Source organism: Salmo salar, chromosome ssa01, assembly GCF_905237065.1.
Source record: "Salmo salar chromosome ssa01, Ssal_v3.1, whole genome shotgun sequence".
Classification (NCBI taxonomy): Eukaryota; Metazoa; Chordata; class Actinopteri; order Salmoniformes; family Salmonidae; genus Salmo; species Salmo salar.
In genome coordinates this window covers 81,979,845-82,004,372 of record NC_059442.1, presented here as the reverse complement: position 1 = coordinate 82,004,372, position 24,528 = coordinate 81,979,845, and the positions used below count along the sequence as shown (strand labels likewise).

General features: G+C 43.0%; 1 protein-coding gene across 3 annotated transcripts; it reads left to right on the top strand.

Moving 5' to 3' along the window:
• The first annotated feature begins 784 nt into the window (after positions 1 to 784).
• lips (Hormone-sensitive lipase) lies at positions 785 to 17,020 on the top strand. 3 transcript variants are annotated; one of them, XM_045687591.1, is made up of 13 exons: positions 785 to 908; positions 3,571 to 3,648; positions 3,909 to 3,990; positions 4,124 to 4,373; positions 7,465 to 7,749; positions 8,032 to 8,122; positions 8,313 to 8,458; positions 10,938 to 11,123; positions 11,256 to 11,411; positions 11,584 to 11,728; positions 11,894 to 12,121; positions 13,756 to 14,138; positions 14,565 to 17,020. In XM_045687591.1, the coding sequence occupies exons 4-13, from the start codon at positions 4,134 to 4,136 to the stop codon at positions 14,784 to 14,786; spliced, it is 2,082 nt and encodes a 693-aa protein (XP_045543547.1). In that variant the 5' UTR covers positions 785 to 908; positions 3,571 to 3,648; positions 3,909 to 3,990; positions 4,124 to 4,133; the 3' UTR covers positions 14,787 to 17,020.
• The last annotated feature ends 7,508 nt before the right edge of the window (positions 17,021 to 24,528 follow it).

Here is a 24,528-nt window from a genome sequence, read left to right as displayed (position 1 = left end):
TTATGATAAATAGTTACGAGCCTAAATTACTCACCGACGATTCCTATTGACTTATTAATTAACTGGATTGTTGAATTCCCTAAATGATGTTAACAATGAATGATTGTTATGATTAGATCTTTGTGATGATGGATTTGATTGGATACACGTTATTCTGTTTCCTTTGTTATGCAGCACAGACTACTCAGTAAATATACCACTTTATGGTTAAAGGAATTTCTGCCTCAGTCTCATCCATTCCTCTGTCACCTGACCCGTGACCACCTGTTCACCCTCACTGTCAGTCATCCTACCTGTCCAGCTACCCACACAGATTCCACTAATCTTTCAGGTGTCCTGACTCTCTGGTCACTAAAGATCCCATGGCACTTATTGTAAGAGTAGAGTGTTAACCCTGGTGTCCTGGCTAAATTTCCAAATCTGGCCTTTATACCATCATGGCCACCTAATCATCCCCAGTTTACAATTGGCTCATTCCTCCTCTCCCCTGTAACTATTCCCCAGGTAGTTGCTGTAAATGAGAATGTGTTCTCAGTCAACTTACCTGGTTAAATAAAAATGTTACTGGCCACATGATTTTTTAAATGATGAATAATCCTAAAGATAGATTGTCTCAACATTACAGAGCAAAAGTTTGAAAAGGTTTGATGTGTTTTGGGGACGGGGAAGGTTTGTTAGAAGTTATTATGGATTTTTGTAGTACAGAATTATGCAAACCATGATCAATCGCACACTCCAGCACAGTAGGTGGCGGCAGGCATGCACCTTAAACGTGTTTGCGGACGGCCATTATACCATAAAGAAGAAGAAACAATGAAGCCAAAGATTTATTTTTAAGCGAATTGAACGCACCCCAATCGGTGGGGCGAAACAGAAACTGTCAGCTGAAGAATAGAGGATGCGTGTTGGTAAGTTTGTAGGCTGTACAATACAAGGCTTTCCATATTTGATCATACTGTACAATAACTTTTCTCGTAAACATAGGTCGCACGTTTATTGCAAGTGTTCGTTTGAAGTCACTTGTTTAATTGTCGTTCGTCCGTCACCATTTTTGCCAGTCTTGGGCGGCCAAATTCAATGTCGTAGAAAAAAACTTTACGTACACTAGGAGACTTCAACTGGTGACTATCCGGGAGAAAAAAATGTAATAACACTGTTTGCGTAGATCTGACAGATGTATTGACGGGACAAACAAACAATATTTGCTTACTTTTCGGTATGAATCGCCTTAATCAGAGCCTCTGATTAAATTTGTTTCTCCCGTAAATAAATCTTTCAGATTTACGCCGCAAATGATTGCTCCTTGTTCTTTATTCTCCCGGATAATCTCCAATAGAAATGTTCTGGGGGGATTTTGAACTCCCTCAGTCAAGCACCAGCTGATTACCTTTTTTTGTTTCAACTGGGCAGGGCTGAAGCGCGTTTGGGTAGGTTAGAACTTTGGAAAAAAGTATATGTCGTGTTTAAAATTGCTATTAAAAAAAAAAAAACTATATGGATTTACATATGGTTACCGTCGGGAAAGATGATATCGCGGCTACCAGTTGAAGTTTATATATTGGGAAGAGTGGATTTGTTCAGTTTAGAGTGGAGTTGTTTATTTGTCGATGTGTGGTGACGTCATCAAGCAGCTGGTTAGGTTCTGAGAGCTGGGGAGTCTTGAGTAATTAGATGAAAGGTGACTTGTTTTTTTATTTTTATTTAATCTTTATTTAACTAGGCAAATCAGTTAAGAACAAATGCTAATTTACAATGACGGCCTACCCCGGACAAACCTTAACCCGGGCGACGCTGGGCCGCCCTATGGGACTCCCAATCACGGCCGGTTGTGATAGAGCCTGGAATCGAACCAGGGTCTTTAGTGACTCCTTTATCACTGATATGCAGTGCCTTAGACCGCTGTGCCACTCGGGGAAACGAAGGAAGTTTAAGAATGCATTAATAATGGACATTGAACAGGGCCCAGTTTCCCGATAGCGATGGAGTTTAGTTTATGCCGGGCATACATACATTTTCATGATGGGGGGGAATCCTATGAATTCGGACTAGGATCAGTACTCCGGGATTCTGGTAGTTTGAGCGGGTGAAGGACTACCGACTATGGCTGTTCCGTTTTCCAGACACCTGTCAGATGTCAGTAAATGTTGGCTGTGCATATTGTTGTATGGCGAAGAGGAAATGAACAACAACACGCACCATGCGGACTGCGGTGATAGAAGACAGATTGGTGGAACTGTGGAGAAAACCCAATGCCTTTTCAATGGGCGAGTTCGTTTTACATGGCCCAGTTCCCCGGTTGAGTGGATTTGTTGTTTTAGACCGTTTTAAGTGAAATTTCCACCGAACCGGGCCATGCAAAACGAACTACCAATATTACATCTGCTTCCCTACCATGACAAAAACCAATTATCATTATTAATGCATATTAAGTCTATATTCTGGGCCTCGTCTCTTTAAAACAAATATTTCTGCTCAGAATGTGCACTAATAAAGCAGCTCACTGTTTTGTGTATCAGATTTTTTTCTTCCTACGACAACCGAGAAACGCAGGGTATGATCAACTAGGGAATCATCGTAATATGTGAGCACCCACGTCCTGGGGTTGAGGATGGACGGAATGAAATATTTGTGAGCACGTCCATAAGTCGTGTAGTGTTTTAACGATACATATTTCCTACAACGGCCGAATATGACGGATAACATACGTTTCCCAAAACACCACACAGAGAGAACGTTCGCTATGCATTAGTAACTTGAGCTAGGATCAGTACGTCAGGACTCGCGGGTCAAAGGATGCACCGATGATGGCTGTTCCGTTCTCCAGAACCCAGTCTGATGCACTAGTGTTCAACTGCAACCCGCAATTCCGGGGTTCCTGCATGAACACCCCATTGGACCCCCCCTCCCCCTCTAGCACAAGATCTTCATGCTTGTGTGACTTTTTTTTATATATTCAATCCATGTTTTGTATCGAGTGACATACCTTTTGCATGTGTGTCGATCTTTGTTTTGGTCGCATTGTGTGACGCACTGTCAACTACGTCAACACGTGGCCGCGTCGCATAGAATAGAATAGTTCCTGCAAAGATGCTGGAAAACGCTAGATGCGGGGCAGCAAGGGTGCGTTCGTAAATTTACTCTGGCCATCCACACCGATTTCAGAGGACACTCGTCTGAGTGTGCCAGAGCGAAGAATAACTGATGAATTTACGAACGCTCAACACCCGTTGAATATGGCCGGTGTCGGTAAACCTCGGCAAAAACGCGTAATTAAATGGTTGCCAGCAGCACAGTGACAGTCACCAGTGCTCTGGATAACATGAAAACAGCCTAACCAGCTCTGCTATAGTGTCTGGAAGTAGCTAGCCAACGTTAGCCAGTTAGCGTGGATGCTTGACTGCCATTGTGAGGTCAGAACGCACGTATAAACCCTACTCCCCGACTAGAGCGTCCCCAGAGCGCACCTCTGGCACTCCAGATTGAATTTACGAACACACCCTAAAATGGATAGGAACCTCCTCGACGTACAAAACATGAATTTAATGTTTTTTAATTTTCGTTTTTTTGTAGAACCCACTGCAACTGGACACGGACATTTATAAGGCACCCTTTCACCGATCGAGAACGAAGACGGTGTCGCAAGAGCAGGTTAGTTAAATCAATTTCAACGTTTTGTATAAGCTAACGTTAACCTGTAATGGAAACATGGTTATTACATATCTGGCGTACAAGCATATAGCCTACATAACTTGTCAGTCATATATACCGGAGCAAGGTTGGTTTGATTTGTTTATTCTTAGTAGCCTACCCTTCTATTGACTAGGCCTATAAATTAAGGGTTTAGGACAATATTTAGTGTACATTTTGATAAATGTTCTCAACAGCCTATTTTTTTTTTGCTAAGTCAGTTTGTAAGAGGAGTCCTGTGCTTGGTGCATCTTTTAATCTTTGACCTTTGGCACACACAAACAAACCAGTCATTTTAAAAAGGTTAGTCAGATATAAAAATCATTACATCTCCTTATTGAAACTTTCAAAGCTCAGATATAGTATGATTATTCAGAAATACAAATCCTGTTTTTGGACTAGGTTTGGTTTCTGTTTCTGTGTGTGTGCTCTCTAGCGTCTCAGGTATGGATTGGATAGCTGTGTTCACATCCTTGGAGGCGGTGTGTGAGGAGAACGTCACTGCTCTGACTGGGCCTCCCGACTTGCCAAATGGCAACGTGTCCAGGCGCTTGGTGACATCTATGAGAAAGATTCAGGACCATGGTCGTGCCCTGGAACCTGTGATTTCTGGCATCACTGCAGTCTACCACCACTATGACTTAGACTCCGATACCCCTGGGAATGGGTATCGCACACTGGTCAAGGTAGGGTAGAATTATCACTCTGTGATTGCCTCTCATTCTCTTTGACATAGAGGGGAAAACAGGAGGGAGCAGGGCCGGTCCTGGACGTTCTGCCGCCCCTATGCTACAAATTTTAACACATCTGGTTAGTAGGCTATATAATCAGTTCAATGTCAATAACATAGCCTAATATTCTCAATCTGATTACATTGATAAAATCACCAATGCCCTGGACGTTCTGCCGCCCTAGGCGAGACAAAAATGGTAACATCATCTTAGACATCCTATAGAATCTAAGCATGGCACTTTAAAAAGTTACCTTTCCACCCAGAAAGAGGCTCAACTGCTGGCTACTCGTCCGTTGTATAACCCAACAACAGAAGTGCTTCCCTAAAAGCTGCCTGGGTTTAAACAAACATCTTGTATTTTCAGAAAGAGAAAAGACAGAATAGCAAAGTCTCTTTTTTAATTTATTTTTAAATTTTTTAAATCTCCTCAAATATTATAGGCTGCAGTTTAGCTTCAGATTGTCATAGAGAGGAATCAATATATCCCCATATTGATCTGAGTCACGTCTTTCACAGGTATTTCAGAGCGTGTTTCTACCATAAGGCATCAGTTAAGCATTGTTATAGAACGCTTGATATAATCTGGATACGTTTTATGTATTTATTTCAAAATGTAAAGCAAACAATAGATATCCTTTTTGCCCTTTTCTTTAACAAAGGGTATGTGATACCCTCACTCAATTCGAGACCTGGTTTTAGTCAAACACACCAAGCCCTTCCCAGACACGGAGGTATTTAATCAGTGCATGCGACAGTATTGGAGTATTTGGCTATACCAACATCTATGGATAGGATAATTGTGTCTGTCAAACAGGTAGGCTTACCACTTATTTTTTGGAAGATTAAGAAATAATCTCCAATTATATATGTTTATGCCCATAGAAAATGTTGGTGGACGTGTGCACATATAGAAGGTCCCTTACCAGGCAGAAGGGAATTTGACTTTAACCCCTGCATCGGAGAGTTACAATGTTGCTATCACTATGCAACCTACTACCTATGAGGAAAACAAGTTACATTTTTTAATTATTAATATTAATTTTATTCTACCATGTTTTCTCCCCAATTTTGTGGTATCCATTTGGTAGTGAGTCTTGTCTCATCGCAGCAAATCCCGTACGGACTCGGGAGAGGCGAAGGTCAAGAGCCGTGCGTCCCCCGAAACACCCCAACCAAGCCGCACTGCTTCTTGACACAATTTCCACTTAACCCGGAAGCCAGGCGCACAAATGTGTTGGAGGAAACACCGTACACCTGGCGACCGTGTTAGCATGCACTGCACCCAGCCCGCCACAGGAGTCGCTAGTGTGCGATGGGACAAGGACATCCCTGCCGGCCAAACCCTCCCCTAACCCAGACGAAGCTGGGCCAATTGTGCGCCGCCCCATGGGTCTCCCTGTCACGGCCGACTTGCGACAGAGCCTGTACTCGAACCCTGGACTCGAACCCAGAATCTCTAGTGGCACAGCTAGCACTGTGATGCAGTGCCTTAGACCACTCTGCCGCTCAGGAGGCCGGAAAACGAGTTTCTTATTAATAATATCCCACCTGTTATCACACATGGCACGACTCCATAATTGTTACAATTACAATAAAAATAACACTTTTTTTTTATATATAACATATTTAACATTTTTATATTCCTGTAAAACAGTAAGATCATTTGAGCTTTGGAAACAAGTGCTTTCGTAAATGCATGACAGGCCTTGTTTCACTGGAGCAGTGTAAAATAAGCTTTGTCAATGACCCAGCCTTAATGAATTTTGTTTCTTTACATATCAATTTATTTCATCTCCACCTAGTGGCCTCTTTCCTCTGCTGTGGCGCTGCGTTGCAGTCAGCGATGTTTTCTCTTGGTAGCTGTCCATGGTCCTGAAATCAAATCACCTGAGTTTGATTGGACCCCCGCCTGATCTCCAGCTCCTTCCACCTCTGGAAACTATCTAGGTGGTCATGCGACTTCTCGAGGTGGCACAGATTCTTCCGGTCCCTGATTTCATCCCTGACCAGCACAGATTTGCACTCGTGTGAAAAAAGTTTGCAGCAAAAACAGAAGGCTGCATCGTTTTTGTTGGAATAGACAAGCCTTGGTCTCTCCACTCTCTCCCCGTTCGCCATCCTCGTATTGTAGTGGGCCACCGAAAACTTTCGTTGCTCCTCATCTCCTGGGAAATTCCCCTCCTTATCCTGATGTGGCCCAGCCTGCACTAACATCCCATAAAGATCCATTTATATATTTTGGCCACTCACCAGGATGTTTTGTTTCTTTGTCTGGGAGTCAGATTTAGCAGCAGCACCACCACTGTCATCCGGGATGGGGAGCGACGAGTCTGGGTCAAAAATAGTAGGATCTTCGCCGGCATTGTTTGGAGGTGTGGCTAGGACTAGTGCGACCACCTGTACTTGTCCAGCCAGAGAGCTGCCATCATCGGTGGAAGGGCATGGCTCGGACGCATCCGGTTTGCCCTCTTCGCTGCTAGAATCAGTGAACGGGGGCACGTCATTCTCAGCGAATAAATGGCCTGTCCTCGTAGGCTTGTCATTCTCCCCAAAGGCTGATGGACATTGCTGCACGCTGATAAATTTCACCAGCAAATGTCTTTGGTTTAGAGATTGTGCCTCTTTTCTCATAGTTAAAAAAAAAAAAATCGCTTCCTGATAGTTTTTGTCTTTTAGACATGGTAGAAAATTGTTTCAAATCTCTATAGATGACTTTTAGCTAAAATAATATCCACTAGTAGTAGCTAGCTAAAGTTAACAGGCTAGGTTAGGCTACTGCCTTAATCACTAATCGTCTTTGTCACACATAAACATGAAAAAAATAACTGTCAGATTCAATGTTTCACAATTGGATAATCCCATATAGAACCCCCACATCACCATAGCTACCAAGGATAGTGGGAGTGAACTTTGAGAGAAGTGGGAATGGGGTGCCGCGGGTAGTGTAGTAGCCGATCAGGGGCGGCAGCCAATTGTCAAAATGCTGCCCCAAATTCAATTGTATTCATATTTCAGAGCCAACAAAATATAATCTAATTTCACAGGTGTTGCAGTCTTGCCTTCTGCACATCATCCACAATGGCCGCTACATTGCCTCTAACTGCCACAGGGCCTTCTTCAGGGCCGACCACAATGCCTCAGAGATGGAAGCCTATGGCAGTGTCCTGTGTCAGCTACGGGCCCTCCTCTACATTGCCCAGGGAATGCTCCACGACAACAGTCCCGGGCAGCTGTACGGAGAACAGGACGGAGAGCTGAGCAGGAGGTTGGTGAGGGAGTATGCCTCCATGCACAAGGCCTGCTTCTACGGCCGCTGCCTGGGCTTTCAGGTCAGTCACCACCAGGGGGAGATGCTATAGAGCAGTGGTTCTCAACCCGGGGTACTAGAGATATATTCCCTCTGTAAATTGTATATCCTCACTGTAAATCAGCTTTTCTCCAGAGTTTTATGTTTATATTGTATATCCTGTATGTTGACTTCTGTCTGTATTCTGTCTGTACATCGTTTATTGCTGGCAGCAACTATTCACTAAGTCAAATTCCGGGTATGTGTAAATGTACTTGGTGAATGAATAGATTCTGAAATATTTCTTCCCCCTCTGCTTCCCCAGTTCTCGTCTTCCCTTCGTCCGATCCTGCGGTCATTAATCATAAGCATGGTCTCGTTTGGCGAGAGTTACGAAAAACAGCATTCCGGGTTAGGTCAGTCTGAATTCTTTGGGCTGTATGAAGTTGTGAAACTATACATGTTAGTTGTCATAACAACTGACTGATTATCTACCTTGTAGGGCCTATTGCAAGATTTGTGGTAATCCTTTGGCATTTTACAAAGTTAGTACATAGTGTGCAGTGCTATACTGACTTCCCATTTGCTCTCCTCCATATCCCTCAGGCATGGCAGCATTCTCCCTCCTTACCTCTGGGAAGTATGTCATTGATCCAGAGCTGAGAGGAGAAGAATATGAGCGGATCACCCAGAACTTGGACATGAAGTTCTGGAAGTCCTTCTGGAACCTCACCGAATCAGAGCTTGTATCGGTGAGGGGAGGAGGTTCTTAACCTCTCTGGGGTATGCGGGACACACTCGCCAACAGCCAGTGAAATAGCAGGGCGCCAAATTCAAAACAACAAAAATCTCATAATTCAAATTTCTCAAACATACAACTATTATATCCCATTTTAAAGATACACTTCTTGTTAATCCAACCACACTGTCCAATTTCAAAAAGGCTTTACGGCGAAAGCATAACATTAGATTATGTTACGACAGCGCCTTGACAAGAAAAACCACACAGCCATTTTCCAAGCAAGGAGAGGCGTCACAAAAACCAGAAATACAGCTAAAATGAATCACTAACCTTTGATCCTCATCAGATGGCACTCATAGGACTTCATGTTACACAATACATGTATGTTTTGCTTGATAAAGTTCATATTTATGTCCAAAAACCCCATTTTACATTGGCGTGAAATGTTTTGCCTCCCAAAACTTCTGGTGAATGAGCACATCAATTTACAGAAATACTCATCATAAACGTTGATAAAATATACAACTGTTATTCAAAGATTTATAGATACACTTCTCCTTAATGCAACCGCTGTGTCAGATTTCAAAAAAGCTTTACAGCGAAAGCAAACTTTGCAATAATCTGAGTACAGCGCTCAGACACCAAAAGAAGCCATACAGATACCTGCCATTGGAGTCAACAGAAGTCACAAATAACATTATAAATATTCACTTACCTTTGATCTTCATCGTAATGCACTCCCAGGAATCCCAGTTCTAGAATAAATGTTCGATAAAGTTCAGCTTTATCTCCAAATACCTCCATTTTGTTTGCGCGTTCAGTCAAGTTATCCAAATGCACTGTGCTCGCGCAGTTAGTTCAGACAAAGTCTAAAAAGTTATATTACAGTTCGTAGAAACATGTCAAACGATGTATAGAATCAATCTTTAGGATGTTTTTATAATAAATCTTCCATAATATTCCAACCGGACGATTCCTTTGTCTTCAGAAATGAAAAGGAACATACCTAACTCTCACGGGAGCGTGCGAGATTGAGCTCAAGTGATTTTCTCAGTCATCTGACTACATATGCTCTTATTCTCTCCCTGTTCACAGTAGAAGCATGAAACAACGTTCTAAAGACTGTTGACATCTAGTGGAAGCCTTAGGAAGTGCAAAATGACCCCATTGACACTGTGTATTCGATAGGCAATCACTTGAAAAACTACAAACCTCAGATTTCCACACTTCCTGGTTGGATTTTTAAGGTGTTTGCCTGCCATATGAGTTCTGTTATACTCACAGACATCATTCAAACAGTTTTAGAAACGTCAGTGTTTTCTATCCAAATCTACTAATAATATGCATATCTTAGCTTCTGGGCCTGAGTAGCAGGCAGTTTACTACGGGCACGCTTTTCATCCGGACGTCAAAATACTGCCCCCTACCCCGATGAAGTTAACTAATTATACTTTTCTTACTAGCACTGACTTTGCTGATAGCGGCTTTACTGAGGAAAAGTTTAAACTATGACTGTGGTATGTGGTTGTCTCAGCTCTTAAGATTAATGGACTAACTAAGTCTCTCTTGGTAAGAGCATCTGCTAAATGTAAAAATATACTGCATATCTTTACTTTATTGTCCCCATGGGGAAATTTTGTTGCAGTGTCATGTACATGTTTAAAGTGGCGTTTAAATACAAAACAAATTGACAATACAACTTTCATAACAGTTACATACCAATAAAAAGAGACTAGCCTGCTGGCCTTACTGGGTCAATAGGAACATTAGCCCGAGCTATTTAGGAGGGATTTCACACCTGGCACAAATTATTGTCTAGTTCTGTTTTTCCTGCCGAGTGGTGCCCTATACCTGCACCCAGAGGGGAGTAGTTCAAAGTCCAGGTACAGGGGGTGGCTTGGGTCTAAAATGATTTTGTGAGCCTTGCGGAGGGCCCTGACCTTAAAGACCTCATCCAGGCCTGTCTGTTTGACTCCAAGTACCTTGCTTGCTGTGGTGATAATCCTTCTCAGCATATTTTTCTGGCTGACAGTAGCATTGCCAAACCAACAAACAATACAAAAAGTTAAAATACTCTCAATGAAAGATTTGTAAAACAGAGTCAGTATAGTACAATTAACATTAAAAGATCCCAGCTTTTTGAGAAGTACAGTCTCTGACTCTTTTTGTAGATCAGGTCTGTACATTTACTCCACTGAAGCTTATTGTCCAAGAGGACACCCAGATAATTGTATTCCTCTACAATCTCTATGTTCTGACCTCTGATAGATGTTGCCGGGGTAGATGTTGTATGCTTCCTGAAGTCTTTGCACATCTCGTTGGTCTTATTGGTATGGAGGACCAAGTGTGATTCATCACACCACTCTACAAAGGGGGAGCAGTGTTTCTCCTACTTACTCAGTCTCTCCTTGCTCAGTTCATCTTCCTGTTTGTTTCCTTTTATGACTATTTGCAATGTCCTCCATCTTTTTTGTCCATCCATTCCACAGGGCTTTGCCAGTTTAACCTCTACCCTAGTGCAGGTGAACCTCACCCTGACCATACCACCTGAACCGCTACTCCTCCCCCTGGTTTCAGACCCCCGTCTCTCTACCCCTGTGTCCCCGCCATTGGCCCACTGGGGCCCTGGACCTGTCAACATGCGCCTCATCTCCTATGAGCTTCGAGAAGGACAGGTGAGAACTCCGCTCTTACCTTGTGCTTATTATCTGCTGATTTCATCACAGGTCTACACTGTTTTATCAATCATATTACTCTAAAAAGGGTTCAGTTAGGATGCATACATCTTACCCTCTCTCTCTCTTCAGGACAGTAAAGAGCTGCTAGCCTTCGCTCGTACAGAAGCTCCACCCATTTCCCTGTCTTTAGTACCGTTTGGTGCCCAGAAGCGTCCTCCCTCCCCCTGGCTGTTGATCCACTTCCATGGAGGAGGCTTCGTGTCCCAGACCTCCAAATCCCATGAGGTACATAGGCCTGGGATTGTGGTAGTGGTGTGTCGCCTGAAATTACTTACGCTAAACCCAAACCCTCGTTTCACAGTAATTAAGTGGAGCTTGGGGCTCAGCACATACCATGTATACTTTCATATTGTTTAACCTTGCTGTTTAATTTTCCTGTCACATCTCCATCTCCCAGAACTATCTGAAGAGCTGGTCCAAGGATCTAAATGTCCCCATCCTGTCTGTGGATTACTCCTTGGCTCCTGAGGCCCCTTTTCCCAGAGCCCTGGAGGAGTGCTTCTACGCCTACTGTTGGGCCCTCAAGAACTGCCATCTTCTGGGTCAGTGTCATTACCACTGTGTTAGAGCTAAGAGCCAAAGGAAATGGTTTCTTAGCTCGACAGAGGACCCCCGGGTCAATCATATTGGTACATCTTTTATTGCAGTATAACAACAAAACTTGTGTCAGACCCGCTGGTACTGATTGGTCTGTTCCTCTGCTCTAGGCTCCACTGCTGAGCGTGTGTGTCTGTGTGGGGACAGTGCTGGGGGGAACCTCTGCATCACTGTGTCCATGAGGGCCATTGCCTGCGGTGTGCGCATCCCTGATGGTATTATGGCTGCATATCCTGCTACCCTGCTCACCATTGAAGCCTCGCCCTCCCGCCTTCTCACCAGCTTTGACCTACTGCTGCCCTTAGGGGTGCTCTCCAAGTGTATCAACGCCTACACAGGTAAGGAAGTGAAAGGCATGAGAGGGTATTAGTCAAAGGTAGTTAACCTCTGAGGTATGTGGGATGCTAGCGTCCCACCCGCGGGTCACACTATTCAACAACCAGTGAAATAGCAGGGCGCCAAATTCAAAACAACAAAAATCTCATAATTCAAATTTCTCAAACATACAACTATTATATCCCATTTTAAAGATGCACTTCTCGTTAATCCAACCACACTGTCCGATTTTCAAAAAGGCTTTACAGCGAAAGCATAACATTAGATTATGTTAGGACAGCGCCTAGACAAGAAAAACCACACAGCCATTTTCCAAGCAAGGAGAGGCGTCACAAAAACCAGATATACAGCTAATATTAATCACTAACCTTTGATCTTCATCAGATGGCACTCATAGGAGTTCATGTTACACAATACATGTATGTTTTGCTCGATAAAGTTCATATTTATATCCAAAAACCCCATTTTACATTGGCGTGTAATGTTCAGAAATGTTTTGCCTCCCAAAACTTCTGGTGAATGAGCACATCAATTTACAGAAATACTCATCATAAACGTTGATAAAATATTCAACTGTTATTCAAAGAATTATAGATACACTTCTCCTTAATGCAACCACTTTGTCAGATTTCATAAAAGCTTTACAGCGAAAGCACACTTTGCAATAATCTGAGTACGGCGCTCAGTCACAAAACCAAACCCGCCATTTTGTGGAGTCAACAAAACTCAGAAATAGCATTATAAATATTCACTTACCTTTGATCTTCATCGGAATGCACTCCCAGGAATCCCAGTTCCACAATAAATGTTCATTTGTTTCAATAAAGTCCATCCTTTATGTCCAAATACCTCCATTTTGTTCGCGCGTTCAGTCGAGTAATCCAAATCCACTGTTCTCGCGCAGTGAGTAGAGACAAAGTCAAAAAAGTTATATTACAGTTCGTAGTAACATGTCAAACGATGTATAGAATCAATCTTTAAGATGTTTTTATCATAAATCTTCCATAATATTCCAACTGGACGATTCCTTTGTCTTCAAAAAAGAAAAGGAACACAGCTAACTCTCATGTGAGTGCGCGCCACTGAGCTCATGTCATTTTCTCAGTCATCTGACTCCATATGCTCTTATTCTCTCCCCATTCACAGTAGAAGCCTGAAACAACGTTCTAAAGACTGTTGACATCTAGTGGAAGCCTTAGGAAGTGCAAAATGACCCCACAGACACTGTATATTGGATAGGGAATCACTTGAAAAACTACAAACCTCAGATTTCCACACTTCATGGTTGGATTTTTCTCAGATTTTTCTCAGGTTGTACTACGGGCACGCCTTTCATCCGGATATCAAAATACTGTCCCCTACCCAAGAGAGGTTAAAGTCACACTTCAGTCTTATTTTAATTTTATTTTTTAACATTTGTCATTTAGCAGATGCTCTTATCCACAGTGACTTAGTTAAATAGCTAGGTGGGACAATCACATATCACAGGCATAGAAAGTACATTTTTCCTCAAAGTAGCTATCAGTACCTTACTGTATTTATATGTGTGGTATTGTTTTTCAATATGAAAAGTTAAATTACATTATTTCTCCTTTTTTCCAAATGACCTTGTCTTTCTCTTTTTCACCCTTTCCAGGTGTAGACTCTGAGACGGTTCAGCCTACAGAGGGGATCAGCACGTTGAGCGCTCTAGGTAGAGACACAGCCTCGCTGATCAGTGACCTCTCACACGGGGCGTCCAAATGGATCCAGTCCTTCATTCCCGCAGAGGTCCTAGGGTCATGGTCATCGTCACACCGGAGGTCCTTGGACAACGAGGCCCACCAGAGATCAGTGTTGCCATGTTCATCCGACTCCTCCTCAGACACCAGGGACTATCCAGAAGGCTTTGAGCCCCTGCGCTCCGAGCGCCTGTCTGTGATCCAGACCCCTAGCTGTCCCACCGCCAAGAACCCGTTTGTGTCACCCCTGCTAGCCTCTGACGACCTACTGCGAGGACTACCACCTGTACACTTAGTGGTGAGAGAGGAGGGATGGGGAGGCGGAGAGTCAATGCATTTAAGACAGGGTTTCCAAACTCAGTCCTCGAGACACAATGGGGTGCACGTTTTGGTTTTTCCCCTGCACTACACAGCCAATTCAAATAATCAACTAATCATCAAGTTTTGATCATTTGAATCAGCTGTGAAGTGTTAGGGCAAAAACCTGAACGTGCACCCCTTGTGGTCCCAAGGACCGAGTTATGGAAATGCTGATTTAGGCAGACGGGTTTGTAGGTTGAGAGGGATGGGGAAAAGATAAAGAAAGAAAAACCAAGACACATTTTACTGCAGCAGGCCTATTTTGTCCTTGTTCACTGGTCTCTCTAACTCACTCCACAATTGATGGTCTTTCCACTTTAATCTGAGTTTTCTGTAGTTTTTACTCCCCCGTCTGTCCCCACAGGCCTCTGCACTGGATGCCTTGTTGGATGACTCTGTGATGTTCGCCAGGAAACTGCGGAATATGGGCCAACCAGTGACCCTGAGGGTGGTGGAGGACCTCCCACATGGCTTCCTAAGCCTATCGGGATTCGCAGAGGAGATAAAGGTGGCCTCCGACATCTGCGTAGAGCGAATCAGAGAGGTCTTCCAGCAGAAAACTCTGCCTTCCTGTAGTCGCAAGTGACCAATGTTTGAAAGGAATAATAATGGGGCTGACCAGCTGCCTAATAAAACCAAGGGGAAAACTAGTTGTTGTCCTCACGAAAGTGAAAGATGACACCCTTGCCTTTCTTGCACTTTTCTTACTAGCACTGACTGATAGCTGCTTTATTGAGGAAAACATTTTCTAATTATGAGTGATATTTGAAGTTACTGGTTAAAGAGCATCTGCTGAGGGAGATGACAGTGTACACAGTTTTTTTTTTTTTTGGTCCAGGAAAGGGTCATGTCATTTGTAATCAATTAAATGTCATATTACTTAAGGTTTGAGAACAATACTGAACAGAAATACAATTTCACAGATTTGTATTGAGTAAAAAAAAAAAAATGTAAACACCGAGTGTCAGCGGGCGAGAGAGACGTTGAGTCTCCTGGGAGGCTGTGGCTTTAGCGAGGGGCTTTGTGTGGGCTTAACAACCGTGTCTGTCTCTCCCTGTGGCAGAAAAGATGACACGCTAGATACCTTCACCTCAGGATCATGGGGTTAACCATCCCATCCCTGTGAGCCTCAGACAACAATATCACAATGATGGGATGTCCTGTATACCCAACTGCACACACATGCACTGGTGGCAGTGCTGGAATAAACCTAAGACCTTACACACACACAAACACAGAGAGAGAGAGCCCTTGGATGCCCACTGAGCTCAGAGGAAGGAGGATGCCCTCTACTTTATGCTTTAACATGCTGTCTCCAATTATACTGAACAATAATATAAACGCAACATGCAACAATTTCAAAGATTTTACTGAGTTACAGTTCATATGAGGAAATCAGTCTATTGAAATATATTCAATAGGCCGTAGTCTATGGATTTCACATGACTGGGAATACAGATATGCATCTATTGTAGAGGTCAACAAATTATGATTTTTAAACGCCGATACTGATTTTATTGGAGGGCCAAAAAAATTCAAGAAAGGCATTGATGTTCATGGTTAGGTGCATTTGTGCAACAATTGAGCTTTTTTTCACGAATGTGTTTTTGTTTAAATCATCCCCCATTTGGCTAAGTTGAAGTAGCCTGTGATTCGATGGTAAATTAACAGGCACCACTTTGATTATTTGCAACGCAGGACAAGCTAGTTAGCCTAGTAATATCATCAACCATGTGAAGATTGTTTTTTATAAGATAAGTTTAATGCTAGCTAGCAACTTACCTTGGCTCCTTGCAGCCACAAGGTCCTTTTGATGCTCCACTCGCATAACAGGTGGTCAGCCTGCCACGCAGTCTCCTTGTGGATTGCAATGTAATCGGCCATAATCGGCATCAAAAAAGGCCAATTACCGATTGTTATGAAACCTTGAAATGGGCCTAATTAATCAGCCACGCCGATTAATCGGTCGACCGCTAATCTGTTGGTCACAGATACCAAAAAAAAAATGGGCCTCGTGATCTCTTTACGGTATTTTTGTGCATTCAAATTGCCATCGATAAAATGCAATTGTGTTTGTTGTCTGTACCTTATGCCTGCCCATACCATAACCCAATTGCCGCCATGGGGCACTCTGTTGTGAGGCCGGTTGGACGTACTGCCAAATTCTCTAAAATGATGGAGGTAGCTTATGGTAGAGAAATGAACATTAATTTCTGGCAACAGCTCTAGTGGGCATTCCTGCAGTCAACATGCCAATTGCACGCTCCCTCAACTTGAGACATCTGTGGCATTGTGTTGTGAGAGAACTGCACATTTTAGAGTGGCCCTTTTATTCTCCCCAGCACAAGGTGCACCTGTGTAATGATCATGCTGTTTAATTCGATTCTGATATGCCACACATGTCAGGTGGATGGATTATCTTGGCAAAGGAGAAATGCTCACTAACAGGAATGTAAACAAATTTGTGCACAAATGAGAGAATTAAGCTTTTTGTGGGTATGGAAACTTTCTGGGATCTTTTATTTCAGCTCATGAAACATGGGACCAACACTTTACATCTTGTGTTTTATATTTTTGTTCAGTGTAGTTGCTTATATCTCGTGTGCCCGATGATGCCCCCCATCCCTGATTCTGTACTGGGCTTGCAATATCAAGTGCGCCAAGTGTGATCTCAATAAAATGATTCATCGTCTAGTCTTTCTCAAACCCCCGCCGGTTCATGGAGGAATGCATGCTGGTCTGGAGTATATTTGTATTGAATATGATTCGTTTTCTTTGTGGTCTGCGGCATATTTGACTCAAATAAATACTTGCCTTAGGCCTACTTGCACAATGCACTGAACTAAGCACTTGCCGCACTAAACAAATTGTGTTGGCATGACTATGTTTAGCTACACCACACACAAGCTAGCTCTGCTGCGCAGCCTGCATTCTTTAAAAAAAGTTCTACCTTCAACTAGGAAAGTCAGTTAATGAAGAACAAATTCTTATTGACAATGACGGCCTACCCCGGCCAATACTGGGCCAATTGTGCGCCGGCCTATGGGACTCCCAATCACGGCCAGATGTGATACAGTCTGGATTCGAACCAGGGACTGTAGTGCCTCCTCTTACATTGAGATACAGTGCCTTAGACCGCTGCGTCACTCGGTATCCCAAATAACAGCTGCCCGACCAAACCGGTCTGTGTGATGTGTCACGATGCTATTGTAAAGAACCTGTAAGGCCACAGAAACTCGCACGTTGTTTGTTGACTAGCGTAAACACTGATTTGCCATGGAATAATCAAATGTTATTTTATTTGAATGAACATACAGTGCACACCAAAACTGACCAGCCGCACACCAAGCCTTCCCAAAAACTCTCCAACATGCCTTCCGCATCATAACATACAGCGACTAATTTGCTTAACATTGTGTGATAGGCTGAGAGACTTTCAAATGTATAAAACATTACATTACCCCCTGCTTAAACTGAACACCCTGTGTTTAGTAACCTGGGTAAACACATACAAAATACCCTCTGAGAAGTGCACAGTAACCAAACACATTCAGAATGCATTGACTGTGTTCAACACAAAACTCTCTTGCCAAACAGGCCTCCTAATAGTTCTTTGGGGTCTCTCCCCCCCAGACCCATGTGATCTTCTGCTGCAATTGACTCAGGTGCTTGACCCTTCTCAAAGTAGACACTTTTTCTCTTGCAGGTGCACAGGGCAACTCAGTGTTCACGTCTGTTTGCGTGGTATGAGTCTCTGTGTCCAGTTTCCATTCCACTGAGGCATTAACATCCCTTGGAGCCCACAGTCTCACAATGTCCCCCACCCTTCTCCTGAAGGGTAACCTAGGCAACATTGGTTGCTCTTTCCTCGAAGCACCCTGTTTCCTTGAGGGGTAGGTAATATTTCTGACGAGTCACAAAAGAGTCAGTGTTCAACTCAGTCTCTTGTCCCATGACCGTGACCTCATGCTCGGAAACAACCCCAAAGTAAGGTTTGAGTCGCTTGTAGTGTACCACGGCATGATAAGGTCCATTACACTGTACTACTTCTGACAGTTTCTTTGCAATTTTGAAAGGACCCTTCAATTTCTTTCTCAGTTTGAGTGACAACCCCGTTTTCATCTGGTAGTCTCTAAGCCACACATTAATTTTCCTCATACCTCTGGGGTGTCACCTTTAGAATCCAAGTATTGCTTTTGTTTACCTGTGGCTTTTAGGGGATTTCTCTTTACAGATTCCCTTACAGTGCTTAAATACCCTTTCACCCTTTCCACATACTGAGAAAAATACTGTTCCCCTTCATTTTGTGTTCCCATAACCACATCAACCAGTAAAGTCATTTCAGTACCAAACAGCACCCTGTATGGTGTGAAACCCGTGGAAGATAAGACTACTCCTGTATGAAATCATCACATATGGGAGTATCTCATTCCAATTTCTTTGATTGTCATCAACAAAAAGTGTCAGCATGTTGATCAGAGTTCTGTTCACTCTTTCCATTAAACCATCTGATTGTGGTTCGTGTTTTGTTCATTTGTAAAAGATTGCACATCTCTCTAAAAAGAGTAGATTCAAAATTTCGCCCCTGGTTGCTATGGATAGAACGAGAAACGCCTAGCTTCAACACAAATTCCTCTACCAGTTTCTTGGCCACTGTTACTGCTTCCTGATTGTGTATGGCATATGCCTCTAACCACCTAGTAAAATAATCTGACACTACCATAATGTGTTTGTTACCGGACCCATTAAGTCTACAGCTATCCTCTCAAAAGGGCAGCCTGGGACAGAACTTGTCATTGTTGTTCTGGGGGCTGGACCCTGTATGCAGTGCACACCACACAGTCCTTACACCACTGCTTTATGGCTCTCTGCCAGCCTGGCCAATAAAATCTTGTTTTAATTTTACTGGTGAGTTTTTCAACTCCTAAATGGCCTCCTGTTCTATCATTGTGGATAAAGGGAAGTATCTCATGTACGAGCTCATCTGGTACAACCCCTCTCCAGATGGTGCCATCTGTCTCATCGTTTTGACTCTCAAGGCATAACACCCCATTCTTCACATGTAATGCCCCCCACACTTGTTTGAAAGGCCTGAACTTTGGCTCCGATTGTAACTCCACAGGGAGCTCTGCTCTACCCTCTTTTTCTTCATTTATTAACTGGGAGACCACTGGGTCTCTATCCTGTGCTTCCAACAGGAAAGCTGCATTTGTGGGGACTGCCTGGCTTGTTTGAGCTCCAACTACAGGCTCAATAGTGATATCCTGAGGATTGTTTACGATGGTTCTCAGATTGACAGTGGCCTCCTGTGAGACGGCTGTGTCTACACACTCTGTCTGTGTGTGTTGGCGTGACACACCATCTGCATTACTGTGCGGTCTCCCTGGCCTGTGGACAATATCATAGTCAAACTGATCCAGGTTCTCTAACCATCTAGCCAACTGTCCCTCAGGTTGTTTGAAGTTACTCAGCCACCTCAGTGAGCTGTGATCAGTTCTCAGTAGAAATTTCCTCCCCAGCAAAAAGTGTCTGAAATGTTTAAGAAACACTACCACAGCAAGAAGCTCCTTCTTGGTAGTAGAATACCTCCTCTCTTGTTTTGACAGTGCCCGACTGGCATATGCTACTACTCTCTCTCTACCCTCATGTTTCTGGGAGAGGACTGCCCCTATGCCTGTGTCACATGCGTCGGTATCCATTATGAAATCTAGATTTGGGTCCTGGAAAGCCAGTATGGGGGATGTTGTAAGCTTGGACTTTAAAGTAGCATATGGACAGTTTCTCTCAGTCCTGGGGAGCTGGTTCACAGTCATGAACATAGACAGTTTGAATCTGACCTGGGATTTTGTAGTCGCTAACGACGCAGACCAGTGTGCACCGATAGGGACAGACTTCCTGGTAAAATACAGGGCTGTACTTGATTTGAGAAAGAAAACGTGTTTTGGGGAAGTAGATACTGTTGATTTTCAGGGGAGGGGCAAGGGGAGTGTGTAAAATGGTGGTGATGAATGACACGATTATCCCCTCCAGAAGTGAAATGTTTATAACTGGTAAAGTTGAGGGGACAGTAAACTGAGGGTCTTCTGAGCCCTGTGTTAAAGTCACTGATACAACTAACCTGTTTGTAGCATGTAGTGTGTGCAGCTCAGTGAAGGGGAAACTGCCAGTGCATTTGATGAATGTAACTCCGGAATCACAGTTACTGAGGGAGGGCACTGAATTGGGGGTTTTCTCTATCTGGGAGAAGGGTAGTGAAGACATTATCGTTGCTAGCCTACAGGATTCTAACAAGCCGCCATACTCTCCCACCACAGTAAAGTGGGATGTAGAACAGTTAATGCAAGAGCTGGACATAGATTGCAGCCAGCTAACTGAGGTGCAGCTGAGAGCTGTAAAGGAAATGGTGGGGAGGGATGTGGGAGTGTTTAGCACTGGTGATTTTGACTTGGCCTGCACAAAACTAGTCCAGCATAGGATTGACACAGGGAACAACAGGCCGATCAAACAAGCGTTGAGGTGGGTTCCTGTTCATCTGCAAGCAGAGTTTGACAAGCATGTGCAGGACATGTTAGAAAGGGGAATAGTTAACCTATCCAGCAGTCTATGGGCAGCACCAGTTGTGTTTGTAAGAAAGAAGGACGGCTCAATTAGGTTCTGTGCGGATTACAGAAGGTTAAACGAGAACACTGTTAAAGATGTTTATCCACTTCCTAGGATCGACGAGACCTTGGACTCACTTGCCGGTGCTCGGTGGTTTTCCACTTTAGACTTAGCCAGTGGGTACTGGCAAGTCGAGATGCACCCCGAAGATCATTGCAAAACTGCTTTTGTGGCAGAGGACATTTTGAATTCCAGGTCATGGGGTTTGGGCTGACAAATGCTCCAAGCAGCTTCCAGCGTCTCATGGACCTGGTTTTGGCTGATTTACAGTGGACAACATGTTTGGTGTACTTAGATGACATCATAGTGTTTGGTCGTACATTCCAAGAGCATGTGAAGCGTTTAGACAAGGTTTTCAGCAGATTGGAACAGGCAGGACTTAAGGTTGGAATATTATCGCTATTTTACGAGACAAATAGCATAAAAATAGATTTTAAACAGCGTTTGACATGCTTCTAAGTACGGTAATGGAACATTTTGATTTTTTTTTGTCTGGAAATGCGCTCGTGCGTTACCCTTTGGATAGTGACCTGAACGCACAAACAAAACGGGGGTATTTGGACATAACTATGGATTATTTGGAACAAAAACAACATTTGTTGTGGAAGTAGCAGTCCTGGGAGTGCATTCTGACGAAGAACAGCAAAGGTAATACAATTTTTCTGATAGTAATTCTGAGTTTAGTGAGCCCCGAAGTTGGCGGGTGTCTAAATAGCTAGCCTGTGATGGCTGAGCTATGTACTCAGAATATTGCAAAATGTGCTTTCGCCGAAAAGCTATTTTAAAATCTGACATAGCGATTGCATAAAGGAGTTCTGTATCTATAATTCTTAAAATAATTGTTATGCATTTTGTCAACATTTATGATGAGTAATTTAGTAAATTCACCGGAAGTTTTGGGTGGGAATGCTAGTTCTGAACATCACATGCTAATGTGAAAAAGCTGGTTTTTGATATAAATATGAACTTGATTGAACAAAACATGCATGTATTGTATAACATAATGTCCTAGGAGTGTCATCTGATGAAGATCATCAAAGGTTAGTGCTGCATTTAGCTGTGGTTTTGGTTTTTGTGACATATATGCTTGCTTTGAAAATGGCTGTGTGATTATTTTTGGCTGTGTAATCTCCTGACATAATCTAATGTTTTGCTTTTGCTGTAAAGCCTTTTTGAAATTGGACAATGTGGTTAGATTAACGAGAGTCTTGTCTTTAAAATGGTGTAAAATAGTCATATGTTTGAGAAATTGAAGTTCTAGCATTTTTGAGGTATTTGTATTTCGCGCCACGTGATTCCACTGGCTGTTGACTAGGGTGGGACGCAAACGTCCCACCTAGCCCATAGAAGTTAAGACAATTGATGTATGGATGACTCATAGTGAAGACTGGGTTTGTGCAGATAACCAACAATTTACGACGTTTGGAATGAGACTGGTGTGAGGTAAATAATAATTCATTAATTCGAAGACTAATTGATCAGATATTAAAATATCTGAAAGTTATATTAGGAAAATTATAACTTTGTAATCTGAATATTTTCCTTGGTGCCCCGACTTCCTAGTTAATTACAGTTACATGATTAATCAGGTTAATCGTGTAATAATAATAATTACAGAGAGTTATTTGATAAATATGTCTTCAGTTTTAACCTCTTACATCTAGAAGTTCCGCTAGCGGAACACCTGCTCCAATATCCAATGATAGGCGTGGCGCGAATTACAAATTCCTCAAAAATAAAAAGAATTCAATTTTTCAAACTTATGACTATTTCACAGCATTTTAAAGACAAGACTCTCCTTTATCTAACCACACTGTTCGATTTCAAAAAGGCTTTACAGTGAAAGCAAAACATTAGATTATGTCAGCAGAGTACCAAGCCAGAAATAATCAGACACCCATTTTTCAAGCTAGCATATAATGTCACACAAAACAAAACCACAGCTAAATGCAGCACTAACCTTTGATGATCTTCATCAGATGACAACCCTAGGACATTATGTTATACAATACATGCATGTTTTGTTCAATCAAGTTCATATTTATATCAAAAAACAGCTTTTTACATTAGCATGTGACGTTCAGAACTAGCATACCCCCCGCAAACATCCGGTGAATTTACTAAATTACTCACGATAAACGTTCACAAAAAACATAACAATTATTTTAAGAATTATAGATACAGAACTCCTCTATGCACTCGATATGTCCGATTTTAAAATTGCTTTTCGGTGAAAGCACATTTTGCAATATTCTCAGTAGATAGCCCAGCCATCACGGCTAGCCATTTAGACACCGACCAAGTTTAGCCCTGATCAAACTTCGATTTACTATTACAAAAGTTTCATTACCTTTGTTGTCTTCGTCAGAATGCACTCCCAGGACTGCTACTTCAATAACAAATGTTGGTTTGGTCCAAAATAATCCATCGTTATATCCGAATAGTGGCGTTTTGTTCGTGCGTTCCAGACACTATCCGAAATGGTAAATCAGGGTCGCGAGCATGGCGCAATTCGTGACAAAAGATTTCTAAATATTCCATTACCGTACTTCGAAGCATGTCAACCGCTGTTTAAAACCCATTTTTATGCCATTTTTCTCGTAAAAAAGCGATAATATTCCGACCGGGAATCTCCGTTTAGCTAAACAGAGGAAAGTAAACAAAGCTTTCGGTCGACGCGGGCACGAGCCTGAGTCTCACAATACTGTAACCAGCCACTACCCAAACGCGCTACTTTGTTTCAACCAGAGCCTGCAAAGCCACGATTCAGCTTTTTGACGCCTTCTGAGAGTCCATGTGAGCCGTAGAAAGTGTCACGTAAGAGCAGAGATCCCCTGTAATTGATAGAGATAATCAACAAGGCCAAGAAATGGTCAGACAGGGTACTTCCTGTACAGAATCTTCTCAGGTTTTGGCCTGCCAAATGAGTTCTGTTATACTCACAGACACCATTCAAACAGTTTTAGAAACGTTGGAGTGTTTTCTATCCAAGGCTAATAATTATATGCATATTCTAGTTTCTGGGCAGGAGTACTAATCAGATTAAATCGGGTACGTTTTTTATCCGTCCGTGAAAATACTGCCCCCTAGCCATAACAGGTTAATGATGCCAAAGACACGGCACTGCTTAAATCATGCTCAAAGTCATGAATGCACTCAACCACTTTACGTTTTCTGTCCTGAAAAAATGCCCGATTCCAGTCAGCATGTTCCGGTGGCTCAAAATGCCTCTGCACAGCCACTTTCACGCTGTTGTAATCCTTCTTTGTATCTTGAGGTAAAGTGCTACAAAATCTCCAAGCATTTCCCCTCAGCAACAGCCTGAGAAAATTCAAAAGATCTACTGCGGGCCATCCATTCACTTGCGCTGCTAACTCAAATTGTTCAATCCAAACAGTCCATTCTCCTTCTTTCCCCTCGAAAGATTCTGGCATGAACACCGGACGGTCAATCAGCCTGTCCATGGCACCTGGGTGATCCACCACCGGCTGTCGGTCAGTTGATGTTCCCAGGTTGATCGACTTCTCCCTCCATTTTCCCACGCAGCTAACCAGCTAAAGTTAGCCAAGCTTGCGAGTTGCTGTTAGCTAGTTGACGTGCTGATCCCACCGCTGTCACCAATTTGTAACGAACCTGTAAGGCCACCGAAACTCGCATGTTGTTTGTTG